Here is a 15765-nt window from a genome sequence, read left to right on the forward strand (position 1 = left end):
GGTAACGATGTGCGCTCGCCTGAAATCTTTTGTCCAGGACAGGCAAAAGATTTGAAGGCTAATTTATGCGCACATCTTACGATCGCAGATCTTTCTAGTGTGTGGGCACCTTTAATACATCTGCCCCATTGTTTGGAGGGGAGGGGGTACAGCATACAAGATGTTCAAAGATGTGCAACTCACCTCTCAGTCACAGAAGGACTACATTAACATGCCCCAAATGCCCTCTTTTTATCATGTTCTTACATACAATACCTAGTGATCCTTTGTCACAGTTGAGAGGGCCGCACCTGCCGATGTCACTGTTTTGGGCGGGCCAGGACTGGCACTGTTAGTGCCGAGGAGAGGGCCCAGCATCTCTGATGGTGCCGGTCTTCCCCCAAGTGCACCGGTGCAGTTGGATGGCCGGCTGTCCTAGCATTTTGTCCTTTAAAACTCCATGTGGGCGTCCTACTAAAAACAGCCTTGTGTGAACAACATAGTGTTCATTCTAGCACCCGCTATCTTTGAAAATCCATGCAGTTCCTCTTCCCTGCCTGTGGGGGTCGCTGTCTGCTGTGGTGTTTCTAGCACAGGTCTGGTTTGCGTAGCAGTGCTGAAATACAGACCACACTGTGCTAAAAGCACTACAGCAGACAGCGACACCCCAGGCATGGAAGAGGAACTGCATGGGTTTCCAGAGATAGCGGGTGCTAGAATGAACACTACATCAATACCATACCAATGGGCAACTTTTTTTTCTAAATTTCATTAGAACTTTTTGATACTTTTACCATCCATGTGGACTCTGACTAGGAAAGGTAAATTGTGTCAAGCGAAGAGAGGGTACGCAGTACACTAAATGGGGGTCTAAGCTTTTAAATCTACAAAATGACACCATAGAAACCTGAAAATCTCATGTATAAAACTTCAAGCGTCAATCTTTTTCCCCATGTCAACCTTAGTTATTTCACACTATGTCACAACGTCCCCTGAACCATCGTTTTCCTAAATGTCAAAGCCTTTTAAATACCTTACGCATTTCTCATCTGCGAAATCGGTCATGCGTTTACATATGCGTTCCCATAATCCTCCAACCGTGCACAGAGCTCTGAATACATTAATTTATAGTACATGGCGCCTAGCTCCGATTCGTCCATTTAAAAGCCCACATGAGGTTATTGTGTGTGACGGGTCTCTAACCACAAACACACTTTCACACCTCGTGACACAACACTCGAAACATGACAGCGGAACGTCCAGGAGGATAGACAAGGAATTTGTCATTGTGTAGCATCATGGTTTATGGTACTAATGAACGGTGCAGGGTGACTCACTGTGGGTAAGAGAGCAAACAGGGAGAATAAATCCCTTTATAGGTTTAAAAACAATTTACGAGGAATTTGGACACTTTCTTATGCCCATTTTGGTAAAATAACATTGCTCGCATCAGCATCTCCTCTCCAGCTCTCAGACATCCAGAGAAGACAGGCTGGGATATTGCCACATGCCCTGACCGATAATTATTGCACCAGTACTGCGGAACAGATGCTGACCACTGTAGGACTAACCTTCTGCTCAGTTTCTCAGCACAACACAGGGAGGCAAAGACCAACACAACAGTACAAGCAGAACAAGCAAGGCCTATCTTCAATGCAATGATTATTAACCTAAATCCCGGATATCTGAATCCAGCTAATCTGTCCATAATTCTACCTTCATTGTAACTTTACCTTTTCATCTTGGGGATGGGACACTACGGAGCCAAAGTCTGAAGGAATAAATAAATAATCAGTGCTTACCATTATGTGAAGCACTGTTGGGGGTGGAAGTGTCATTTTCCAGTCAGATAATCCAATAAAGCACTTTGCCAAGCATGGTCTTATGTCAACTGCGTCTTACTGTTTCAGAGAAGGAAAGCAAAGCACAGTCCCCGGGTCTAAAGTCACATTCTCCTGCCTTCACACACCCAGCCTGATAGCAGCCGGTGGGAGCGGCCTGACGTTCGTGTATAGACAGGACGGGCGCGCTGGCTGCAGCTGCTCACCTGCACTGACACATATACTGTAGCAGGCAGGGAGAATGGTTTACTAGGCCAATAACCCTTCCACCGCCAGGGGTCACGTGAGGCAAATAAAGGAGCAGGGACCGTTTCCTGTACACAACTGTGGAGATGTTGCCCGTAGCAACTAATCAGGAGCCTTTATCTATTTTTGCTTGTTCCAGCCTAGCCCACTTTAACATCATGGTGACAATATTTTTAAATGGTCGACATTATATACAGTAGGAGCCACTCTCAACTATCCTCCTTAGGTCTTGGCTCACCATGGCCCACAATTAGTGACATCAGTGGCCCGGGACTGCCCACAACGGTGACGTCGGCGGGCCCAGTTCACCTCCCTTATGCGCCCTGACCTGCTTAGTTCCTAGAAGGAACACTAGTAATGCGGGTCGCTCGTCCTACTATCCTTCACAATTTTAGTCCACGTAGCTAGCGGTGGATCTTTTAATACCTGTGCTCCAGCAGGAAAACATGTTGGGCACACATGATATATTCCAGTGCGTACCCCAGATAATGACATCGCTCAGACACGGAGTGTCGGCCCTGCAGCACAGCCAATAGCAAACAGATCTGCTGTTATATAAGTGCATCGAGTGGACCGTAGCAGCCACAGAGGCCACCGGCGACTGACAAAACAACTGGGTCGGCAACTGTCATTGCTTCCCCGTTTGTGACATCAGGCAAAACACATTGGGCCGATGATCGGTAAGTGTAAACGCACTGATATATTGTCAGATTGTTCTGTATTATGTACTGGCCTAAGAAGGATGGATGATTGCAGACCTTGCTACTGTCCAGTATAAGGGACTAGTTAGATACACCCTGCTAGAGAGTGTAGATGACCAGCAATAAATAGGAACATGGATTCCGTTAGTAATATATAAAAAGCACACTTACAGTAAGCCTCAATATGAACTTCATAAGTTTGTATATTCTCCCCGTACTTGCGTAGGTTTCCTCCGGGTACTCCTGTTTCCTCCCACAACCCAAAAGATATACTGGTAGGTTAATTGGATGCCAACAAACGGGTTGGGATCATTTGGTCTACAGCAGGGGTGGCCAACCGGTCAGAGGTAAAGAGACGAAAAATATCTGTAGCCAAGCTAAAGAGCCAACAACAAGCGCCAAAAAAGGGGGCGTGGTCTATTTGTGTGGGGCGTGTGGGTGGGGGGTGGAGGGGGGAGCAGGAGGTTAAAACAATTCAGACAATCAGGGGAATGGGTAAGGTCGCGGTACGGTACAGGCAGCGCTGCTACAAAAAAATATCAAGGGAAGGTGGCATCAGCGTGGAAGGTGGCATTTCATACATTTAATATAGCCGAGGAGGGCTCAGGGAGGAAGGTGGCATTACATACTTGTAATATTGCCCAGGAGGGCTCAGCATGGCAGGTGGAGCAGGAGGCTGAGCGGGAGCCGGACGGAGCACAAGAGCTCAATAAGGACACACTCCGCAGTGACTAAAATGTCACCGGGGACGCTGCCTCCTGGGCGACTGCGCATGCACCGGGTCACTGAGACCACAGCCCATCAGTGCTGTGGACGTGGCCTCCCATGGCGACTGCGCATGCGCCGGGTCACCTGTACATGAAAGGGAGGGAGCCGCCGCCGCCACACATGAAAGCGAGGAAGCCGCCGCCACACATGAAAGGGAGGGAGCCGGCGAGCCGTACATGAAAGGGAGAAGAGCCGCGGGTTGGCCACCCCTGGTCTACAGCATGTTGGTCAACAAGCATTAGGTCGACATGGGACAAAGTCAACAGGTCGACACAAGCATTAGGTCAAAAGGTCGACATGGGGTTTTTCACAGATTTTTGACCCGGAGTGTGGTGAGCGCAGCGAGCCCCACGAGGGACAAGTAATCCATGTCCGGTCGCCACGCTTCAGGCTCGCAAGAAGCTCGCCACGCTTCGCGCTTGGTGTCTCTCTGCGCTCGCCACACTTTATAAACTAAACTCCATGCCGACGTGGATATTGGGGGGTATGAACAGGTCGCGAGGATGCGTAACGCGTCCTCTCTCGGGGCTCACTGCACTTGTATGTAAATCAAAATTTGAATGCGATTTGCATACGATGCGATCCGCAGGGAAGTGCCGCCGTGAAACTACACAAGTACCGTTTCCAGTGCACCGCTACGCTCGCTATGCTTCGGGCACAGTGCCTCGCTGCACTCGGCACACTATTTTATTCACCCACCGCGCCCTAGTGGATGGTGGGGCATGAAATATCGCCTGTCGGCACAAAAAACTGAAAACCCCCATGTCGACCAACATGCTGTAGACCAAATGACCGTATCTCCAACAAATTAACCCTAGAATGTCTGTGTGCGCGTGTACATGTGGTAGGGAATATAGATTGTAAGCTCCACTGGGGCAGGGACTGATGTGAATGTACAAATATTCTCTGTAGAGCGATGCGGGATATGTGTGCGCTATATTAATAACTGGTAAATAATAAAGTTGTACATGGCAGTAGTTACAGGCAGGGTGTGGGAGTTGCAGACTGCTACTGTGTGGTCTAGGCACAGGTAACATAACGAGAAGGGGAGTATTACACTGAGCAGAGGGGAATGCTACCGCCTTCCTTATCTGAGGAAGTATGTCAGCAATGCCGAGCTCTTCCTGCTGGTTTGGCTCAGATCACAGGCTGAGAGCACTCATACAGAATAGGTGACTACACACACAGGTGAGCAGCGGGCCACGCCTCCCAGTCTGGGGGAATCTGCATTTCCTGCACTCTGAAGCTGGGACATCCAATGCAACGCCTACGCCTGGTTATAGTACACAGTAGCACCATGAACGCAGTTCTAGGTGGGCGATATACAGCAAAAAAAACAACATAAAATGTTCCAGCGTCTTATTTGCAAGACACATATTTTTTAGGCAAAGCCAAATGTGCCGCCAAAAATCTACAATTTAAGGGGTTAATTATGTATTTCCTGTCACCAAAGCCGAGAATATACTTCAGAATCATAAAGCTCTTCAATAAATCATTAAGTATTGCCACACAGCGGGACCATTAGTACTGAAAAACTCAGATCCAAGTACACACTCAGGGTGTGCGTGACAACTGATCTGAGTAAGATCGAAATTTCCACATTTCCCTGCTGGAAATTATTGTCGCCATCCAACCAAACTCCCAGAGATGTATTAATTCTGGATGAGACATGGTTCTCCCTCCTACAGATGACAGGCAGGCAGAGGACTTGTTGGGCCCGGACAGTCTACGCCAGACACCGGGAGCCACAGATTCTGTAACGTAAACTTTGAGCCATATAAAAGTTTGTAGTTTTTACTCTGGGATTATTTGGGCAGGGTGTGGGGGGGTTATGTTAGATTTTAATCTTGGAACACATTACTGCCAGACACGACTGAGGTCACAAGTTCTATTTCCACAATGGCCCTAACATTGCGTCATCCGTATATTCTCCAGATATTCCGGTTTTCTTCCACAATTCAAATACGGTGGCAGGTTACATGGTTCCTTTCAAAGGCCTTTATTCAGCACCACACGTTAAATCGCGATTGCTGCAAAAGTGCAAACGCACCAGTGCTCCTGGCCGTAAACGGCGGTCACGCTGCAATTAGTAGAACCACAGTCCACGTGACGACAGGGGACGGTGGCTGAGCATTTGCAGGGCGGTTGCCAACTGTTTTGTAGGTGCAGTCCAGACCTTTCGGGGTGGGTGGTATTGCAACGGGTGCGTAACCTCACACGCAGGCGCAGAGATCCCAAAAAATGTCCGGCCTGTGTCATGCGAGCGCTTCACTGTATTCGCCCAATAGCTATACACCGCTAAATGTTGCAGTTCCCGTGTGCCAGGCAGCCGTGTCCGTCCGCCGCCCCCCCCCCCCAATCTGACTAGAATGCTTAGAAATTAAGCACAGACTGGTCTTGATTTAGGGAGGTAAATCTTGGATTCCCATAATAGGTTTGATTTAAATAATTTGACAGAAATGTTTTTGTCCATTTTCCTGGGGTTGTGAGCTGATGCCGATTGCCATTTGTCCCCATACAGTACCAGATTTTCAGTCCAACCAACCAACTGGTTGGATGAAAGTTGGTCTAGCCAGTGTATGGTCAGCATTAGCAATGTAAGGTTCGTGTTTTCCAAGAAAACCATAATATAGCATTTTGTATACAGATACAGCTGCGGCCACTCACATAGGCGTGTAGCAGATCATTTTAATCGGCAGAAGCAGCTTGTGCGTCCTAACCTCTGCGTTTTGCAAAGCAGACGCCTTTAACCCTTTGAGTACCAGTTTATATTCAAAGGGTTAAATGACCTGGAATGTTTACCTTATATAGGAAAAATATGTTTGTTTTTTTAATTTAAATTTATATAACAAATGCGAGCAACGCCGGCATTTTTTTTTTGTGGATATTTTGAGCATCTCTCACAGAGATGTTGGCACTCAAAAGGTAAAAGAAAAAAAGTTACAAAAAAAATAAAAAAAAGATACCCGACAATACAGAGTCACACACAAGACACTAATGGAAGCTGGATGTATGTGGACACATTTGTAGCAGATCAGATTTCACAACGCACAACATGTGTTTTTGGGGCATTTACATATTAAACGGACCAAAGAATCAAATCACCCTGCCCCAATCTCTATATCTCACTGTAAACCAACATATCAACAGTACAAGCAGAGATAAGCACAGAACGTACACCCATTGCAACACTGAACATGCAAGTCCCTAAAACACATTTGCACGCATTACGCTGCATATGCATCAGCCAATCAGAAGCAAGATAAGATAACAAACCTTTACAAAGTTATCCGGGAAAGCTCCTCGTTTTCCATTGGTCTCGCCCTCCAGCCAGCCTTCCTCGTCCAACTTTTTCACATTCTTGATAATGTCCCCCACCCGTATGGTCAGTTCGTCTTCATGTACCGCTTCGTACTCATACTCCACAATGTACTCAACTAAAACGACAAAAAACATAAAGCAGGGTCAGTAATCAGGCACAGGAATACCGAAGGCCCTTTGTTCAAATTTACTCCAGATTTTAGGAATATTTTTCCTTGTTCTTTTTTGGCAACAACATAACCAACCTATTTTATGAACTGTAAATATGGCAGACTGTACTGTTCATTCTACCACCCTGCCACTTTAAAAACCTCTGCATTCCCTCTTCACTGCCTGAGGTGTCGCTCTTGGCTGTGGTGCTTCCAGCATAGTTTTTTTCTGCATAGGAGTGCTGAAATACAGACCACACTGTGCTGGACACACCACACTAGAGAGCAACACCCCAAGCAAGGAAGAGAAACTGTACAGGTATTGAAAGCTGCAGGGTGGGGTCGATCCTGTTAACATTAGCATTTCCAAAGATGACGGCCTGTGATAGAGGGGTCATGTGACATAGCTGCCAATTTTGATTGATTTAAAAACAGAAACTGGGATAAACTTTAAGGCTTTTTATGTAGCTCTGAATTTATAGCAAAAAAAAAAAAAGAAACTGCTTGCTGAATGGTGCAAGTCAATCTAGACCAAGCATGTCCAAACTGTGGCCCTCCAGCTGTTGTAAGACTACACATCCCAGCATGCCTTATTATTGTAGCATTCCCCAATAGTAAAATGGTGGCAAGGCATGATGGGACTTCACAACAGCTGGAGGATCAGGCATGTCCAAACTATGGCCCTCCAGCTGTTGTAAGACTACACATCCCAGCATGCCTTATTATTGTAGCATTCCCCAATAGTAAAATGGTGGCAAGGCATGATGGGACTTCACAACAGCTGGAGGGCCATAGTTTGGACATGCCTGATCTAGGCCAATGGTGCCACAGGAACAAGCACACAGGAACAAACACATGGCCCATTGGTTCACCCAAATTTAGATTGACATGCTTTGGGTCGACACCTGAAATAGGTCAACATGGCTGTTAACAGGGTTGGAAGGTCAATACAAGCATTCGGTAGACATTGGCAAGGTTGACAATCAAAACGTCGACATGAGGTTTTTTTTGTCCCTAATGTCGACATTGACACCGTCAAAGAGTGCATCTTCCCTTCACATGGCTTGCTGTGTTTGCCGTGCTTCGGGCACACTATTATTCTCCCACCACGCCGTAGTGAAAACCCCATGTTGACCTTTTGACCGTTGGCCTTCTGAGGTGTCGACCTTCGTGCTGTCAATCTAATGACCCCATACCCAGAGTCTGAGGGAGAGAGGTAGAGAGTTTCAGAGGTGTGCACACACAGACATACGGAACAGAATATAAATCGGACCCAAAGCTGGATCTGAGGGTCTCTCCTATCCCATCCCCGTACCCTGGACACAGCTGCTTTTTCCCCAATCTCCGCCGTGTAAGCCGTGTGTGTGTTTGGGAGGGGTTAGTAAAAGGTTTGCGCCTCCCAGAACATGTTGTAAGCTATTCATTTAATTTCCATGATCTCATCATATATACATTTTTCTCTTTCACACATACAGAAACACAGAGGCAATCTCAGAGGTAGCAGACTAGCTTTGGAAGCTTTAGCCTCAAGCGGGCTTAGCTAGTCCTAAATATAAATCCTACAGAAAGCCGCCCTGCTCAAAGTCTGCCTACACTGGTCACTACCCACCACCACGCTGCTCTAGAAAGCCATCATGGACAGGAGATAACGGGATGGTGCAGGAACCAGGGACTGGCATGGCAGTGATCACACTGCAGGATGCAGCTATTGCCTACAGTAAGAGAGCATTTCTGTCCCAACAGTAAATACCCATGATACAAGCATTTACTGTTTGTGCTTTTTCTATTCTTATTTTCTGGCTTTCTTGCACTTTCCAGTAGTTGTTTCTGCTTTTCCTCTCGTTATGTGTCTGTTCTTCACCCTGTCTGTGTTTGAAGTCTGTCGGCGCAGTCCCAGTAGCTGCTTGCTTCAGTGGTTTGGACTCATATGGACAGCATGTGAGAGGGCAGAGACCGGTCTAAAATTAACTTTCCCCAAGCTCCCATCTGATGCAGGAAAGGCGGGCTGCGGACGTGTGCAGACCGTGCCAGACGCTGACCCCGTCTACACATGCCGCCCTTCACTTGAGAAACACACAGGCTGCATTCTCAAGCCAAAAGGCAGCGTTAACATTATGGGAACCCGCCCATAAGAAAGCATTCGTCCGACTTGTAATAGGCTTCATCGGCAAATAAAAAGCACATTTAATTTATGAATGGTTCTTCACATAGCGCACATGTATTCTGCAGCGCTGTACAGAGAATAGTTCTTCTTTCCCATCAGACCCTGATCATACAATCTATAATCCCTGTAACATGGACTGTCACTACTAGGGAAATTAATCTGTCAGTATGAGTTTTTATTAGTTGCCCGAGGAAATCCAGGGGGACATACAAACTACACACAGACTTGCAATGGCAGGGATTTTAAAACATGGCCTCAAGTGCTGTGAGGGAGCAATGCTAACCACTACGCAAGGCTCAGTAACCGGTCTCAAAATACAAGAGATGATCTGGTGACAAAGTGATTACAACCCTATGGTATAGCACAGATACAGATCATTTACACAGAGAATGTCCTGTACAATCCATAGTCTCTGGCTGACTGCAGCTGATCAGCTTTGACAATCTATGCCACTGTACCCGGGAGAGCATATAAAGAAGTCACCGCTAACACTCCTCCTGCAACTGCAAATGGTCTATCCCAGGCAAGGCCACACTATGGCCCTCCAGCTGTTGTGAAACTACAAGTCCCATCATGCCTTGCCATAGTTTTGCTATTAGGGAATGCTAAAACGGTGGCCAGGCATGCTGGGATGTGTAGTTTCACAAAAGCTGGAGGGCCACAGTTTGGGCATGCCTGTCACTGTAACTAAAGCAAGGCTAATGCATAATCTGCCTGGCCATGACACCTCTGCATTCCATTGATGAGGGGCACTAGGACCTAAACCGGATGCCCTATTGGCGAATCGGCAGCAGTATGAGGCAGGAGGTGGCTCACGTCTCAATCACCTCTACAGGATCAGATAGGTATTTTGAGCACTTGCGTGACCATGTACAAAATTTGTACCACACACAAACACACACACACACGGTAATCATCATCATTGGCTGCCAGGCTGTGTGTGTCATACAGCCATTGATAATGTGACGTCCAGGTAATTATTAGTGTCAGTATTACAAGAGGATATAGTGACAGTCTGTGCAATGTGTCCCCTAGACTAGAGATGGTTCTACCGTGACAGGAGCCTATAACCAGGCAAAGAAACTCAGCGCTGCAGCAGCATTACAGACTGCGCACTGCCGAGATGGCAAAGTAACTAGTCCACTCTACTGAAGAAGCGGGCAGACTTGAAGGCGTGGGCCGGGGCATCATGTAGGGAAGCTGGTTATAAAAAAGGGCCTGACACACTGCACTGCATCAGGTCCTTGTACACTACAGTACTGTAACACAGCCCGCACTGCATCAGGTCCTTGTACACTACATTACTGTAACACAGCCCACACTGCACTGCATCAGGTCCTTGTACACTACATTACATTAAGGTAACACAGCCCGCACTGCACTGCGTCAGGTCCTTGTACACTACAGTACTGTAACACAGCCCACACTGCACTGCATCAGGTCCTTGTACACTACATTACATTAAGGTAACACAGCCCGCACTGCACTGCGTCAGGTCCTTGTACACTACAGTACTGTAACACACACAGCCCGCACTGCATCAGGTCCTTGTACACTACATTACTGTAACACAGCCCGCACTGCACTGCACCAGGTCCTTGTACACTACAGTACTGTAACACAGCCCGCACTGCATCAGGTCCTTATACACTACATTAGTATAACACAGCCCACACTGCACTGCATCAGGTCCTTGTACACCACATTACATTACTGTAACACAGCCCGCACTGCATCAGTTCCTTGTACACTACAGTACTGTAACACAGCACTGCATCAGGTCCTTGTACACTACATTACTGTAACATAGCCCACACTGCATCAGGTCCTTGTACACTACATTACTGTAACACAGCCCGCACTGCATCAGGTCCTTGTACACTACATTACTGTAACACAGCCCGCACTGCACTGCGTCAGGTCCTTGTATACTACATTACATTACGGTAACACAGCCCACACTGCACTGCATCAGGTCCTTGTACACTACATTACTGTAACACAGCCCGCACTGCACTGCGTCAGGTCCTTGTATACTACATTACATTACGGTAACACAGCCCGCATTGCACTGCGTCAGGTCCTTGTACACTACAGTACTGTAACACACACAGCCCGCACTGCATCAGGTCCTTGTACACTACATTACTGTAACACAGCCCTCACTGCATCAGGTCCTTGTACACTACAGTACTGTAACACAGCCCGCACTGCATCAGGTCCTTATACACTACATTAGTGTAACACAGCCCACACTGCACTGCATCAGGTCCTTGTACACCACATTACATTACTGTAACACAGCCCGCACTGCATCAGTTCCTTGTACACTACATTACTGTAACACAGCCTGCACTGCATCAGTTCCTTGTACACTACAGTACTGTAACACACACAGCCCACACTGCATCAGGTCCTTGTACACTACATTACTGTAACACAGCCCGCACTGCATCAGGTCCTTGTACACTACATTACATTACTGCAACACAGCCCACACTGCACTGCATCAGGTCCTTGTACACTACATTACTGTAACACAGCCCACACTGCACTGCGTCAGGTCCTTGTACACTACATTACATTACGGTAACACAGCCCGCACTGCACTGCGTCAGGTCCTTGTACACTACAGTACTGTAACACACAGCCCGCACTGCGTCAGGTCCTTGTACACTACAGTACTGTAACACAGCCCGCACTGCACTGTGTCAGGTCCTTGTACACTACATTACTGTAACACAGCCCACACTGCACTGCGTCAGGTCCTTGTACACTACATTACATTAAGGTAACACAGCCCGCACTGCACTGCGCCAGGTCCTTGTACACTACAGTACTGTAACACACACAGCCTGCACTGCATCAGGTCATTGTACACTACAGTACTGTAACACAGCCCGCACTGCATCAGGTCCTTGTACACTACATTACTGTAACACAGCCCTCACTGCATCAGGTCCTTGTACACTACATTACTGTAACACAGCCTGCACTGCATCAGGTCCTTATACACTACATTAGTGTAACACAGCCCACACTGCACTGCATCAGGTCCTTGTACACCACATTACATTACTGTAACACAGCCCGCACTGCACTTCGTCAGGTCCTTGTACACTACAGTACTGTAACACACACAGCCGGGCAAGTATATACAATCTATATATAGATTCTATATGCAATGATATGAAATTCCTGGGGGTAATGGGCGGTCGCACTGCTGATGATGCATATAGATCATGGGTCTTCAAACTGTGGCCCTCCAGATGTTGTGGAACTACATGTCCCAGCATGCCCTGACAGTTTTGGCATGCTCTTATAGGAAAAAATGTGGCAATGCATGTTGGAACATGTAGTTTCACAACATCTGGAGGGCCACAGTTTGAAGACCCATGATAGAGACCGGCTGTGTCTGGGCAGCGCGACCGTCCATTAACCCCAAGAATTTTATTTTTATCCCATTTGGGGTAATTTACCCCTGTTCCCTGACCACTGGTCTAGGTCGACAGTCAATAGGCAGACCACTATTGGTCAACAGGCAATATGTCAATACATGAAAAAGGTCGACATGGTCTAGATCGGCATTGAGAAAAGCTTGACATGAGCGAAGGGTGGATGTGTCAGTGGTCGACACAGAAAAAGGCCGACGTGCGTTTCATGCTTTTTGTGTATATGTCGATCTGGTATTAGTGTATTGCTGTGATCGGCACACTATTATATGATCGTTCTATGATCACTTGGACCGTGACAGAAGAACAAGTCTGTTTAAAAAAATAAAAATCATGACAAAAACTTGTATCAACCGTTTCCAGTGTCGACATTTTGTCAATGTCTACCTACACCATGTCAGCCTTTTTAATAGGTCAGCTTTTCGGCCGTGCATCCGACATGAAAATCAGAGCTTTAACAATCCATGTGCATAACCGGCCAACAGATTGCCAAACATACCAAATTACCGGTCACCGGCAATGTGGGTGACCAGCATCTAAGCTAAATGGCTAGGAGTCTGCAGAAAAGTGGCAAGCTTAAGGGGCCTACACGCGCAGCGACACTGCTGAGCATTCTGAACAGCGACACTGCTAGATTGCTCAGCAAGATCGCTCAGCACACACCGATGTGTCAGCGCCAGTGTTCTCCGGTGATTAACTAGATTTATCCAGCATGCTGGATATTAAATGCCGAGGGGGGGGGGGGGGGGGGGGGTCCATGCATTTCAGATTGCAGTCCCCATCAATGAATCTAATAATGTAATATCAATTGCCATGCATAAAATTACGAGTTAGATAGAGTAGGACTTTCAGGAAAATGGGTTCAGTTGATGGGGGTGGGGGGGGGGAATGTATTAACCAATATATGAACTAAACCTTATTATTATGGTGATAGCACAGAGGGGGGGAAAAACCTTTACTCGGTTCACGCAATAAACTCATAATATAAATGTATACTTTAACACCACCTATATAAAAAATAATAATAATAATTCTTGTCTAATTTAAATACCTACTGAAGCAATAAAAAGCATTAATGACTCATACAGTATGTCCTTGTATTTATCACAGCGAGGACGCTCCAGACGTGGCAGGTACTAATCCTGCAGCCACCACAGTGTAATCATCAGCAGCAGCACTACGGGGCCAGGACCTTGAACTGGTTCTCCAGGATGCTACAGAACTCTGCAGAAAAAGCGCAGACAGTTTCTGGGTGTGGAACCACATTAGCATTGTAAAAACTTCCCATTAACAAACTCTAGTCATTACCATTACTGATCATTACATAATGACCACAATAATGTGTCACGGAAACGTGCCAATCTCCCAATAAGGAGGCTAGCAGAATAAACTACCATCTCTATGCAGCGGGATAGTGCACCGGCATAGCTAATGATAATAATAATAAGGCGTGTGAGATACTTTGGATAATATGTTAAGGGAACGGGACGACCAATGAGAGACTGCAATGAAGGACTTGGTGACCGTTCATTGGCTCTCATTTTTGTTCACTTTCCACTGGTTACTCCACTGGTTGAAAGTAAATGAAAACGTTTGCCACCTTCTATGGTAATAAAGTTTTAATGAAGCGGTGATCCATTGAACAGACAGTGGAAACGGGATCAGGGCGGTGCTGGTGTAGTAAGAGACCCAATGGAATGATTAAAGAGTCAAAAGGTAATATTTCTGGAACATGTAGTGGCAGCAGTTCCTGGCTTTACGCAACATGGCCAAAATACAGAGAAGGGTAAGTGGTCACCATAGTGATAACCATATGTATATATGTCCCAGAGTGGGCAGATGATGACCAGCATTTTTCTTTAAAGAAGCCTGGCACTTACGGACATCAATCCAGTTAGTAAATAGACCATAGATTGTTCTGCTAGGATGGGATGTTGTAACCAATCAGAACCGGCTTATTTATTTAGCACCTTCTAGAAGAGAATAGACAGTATCTGATTGGTTGCCCATAGCAACATCCCATGTTCAACAGAACTCCCATCTTAGTAATACCCCTTTAACACCAAAATCCCGCATACGACCCGGTATTTGGAACACTGTTCCCAGCCAGGTCGGATCCAGGAGTTTGGTCCGTTTACAATGCGGTGCAGACTTGCAGTGTAAATGGGAGCGGCGCTTGGAGATGACATCATCTCCAAGCGCTGGGACCGCCGATTGCCGCCGCGATGGGGGCAAGCCCAGCACCAAGGTAAGCTGCTGGGCTCCCCCCAGCCTCCGTGAACCCCCCCGGCCCCCGTCCGCAAGGTGAATGGATGCCGCACACAGCCATCCATTCACCTCCTCCCTGTCTCCACTGCTGTCGGCACAGTACAGCAGCGGAGGCTGTGTGCGTCCCCGCCCAACCTTCATGTTGACCACAGGACGCTGTCCTGTGGAGGTTGGGCTTTCCTCATTGTTGGAAACGGGAGCCGGGTCGGATGACCAGCATACCCATTTACACTGCCAGTGTTCTACCCTGGTCAGTACCTGGGTAGAATTCCTGTGTAAAGGGACACGGGTAACCCCTTTTACACCGCAGCTGACGCGGGTCCACGTGGGAAAAACCCGGGTTTCGCGGCGGTGTAAAAGGGGTATGCATAAAACCGTTCAAGAAAGAAAATCCATTACCAACACAACTATAGCTGACCATACAAAGAATGGCAGGTTTGTCACAATCCCTTCCGATCACAGACACGGAATACATACACAAAACATGCCTACACGGGGATCAGCGCTTACTTCTCACAGAAGACTAGCCGAGGTTTGTGATACCTCTGCGGCAGGTCATTGGAGGCTCCCTCCACTGCCGCACATATCACTGCCACAGGCTGGGTTTACCAGACCGCTGTGCCAGAACAGACAATCGCAGCGTAGGGCAGAGGGCGAAGCTTCTCATTTTGGAAAAAACATTCTCCCAACTACGTGATCTAACGATTATATCTATAAGATGCCAGACAGAGGGATTCACAGTTCCAAGTTCTAAACCCTATGGAGCCAGGGGTGATGTAGCTGTAAACCGACCAAAATAAAATGTATCCAGGCAGAAACAGGCAGCGAGCCCAGGAAGATGATGAAACTCAGCCAATACAGAGAGCCTTCCTTTAA

At 47.1% G+C, this 15765-nt stretch overlaps 1 protein-coding gene across 2 annotated transcripts in view; it reads right to left on the reverse strand.

The window, feature by feature from the left end:
- The window catches only part of CD2AP (CD2 associated protein), a 77058-nt gene that overhangs the window by 46471 nt on the left and 14822 nt on the right, over positions 1-15765 (reverse strand). For both annotated transcript variants that reach the window (XR_014471853.1, XM_083178661.1), the window contains exon 2: positions 6812-6972. Coding sequence is in view for 1 of the 2 variants with exons in the window: in XM_083178661.1 (XP_083034787.1) it covers positions 6812-6972 (161 nt within the window). In the remaining variant the exon portion in view is untranslated. The remainder of the gene's footprint in view (positions 1-6811; positions 6973-15765) is intronic.

This window comes from Crinia signifera, chromosome 3 (genome assembly GCF_055691185.1).
Source record: "Crinia signifera chromosome 3, ASM5569118v1, whole genome shotgun sequence".
Lineage (NCBI taxonomy): Eukaryota > Metazoa > Chordata > Amphibia > Anura > Myobatrachidae > Crinia > Crinia signifera.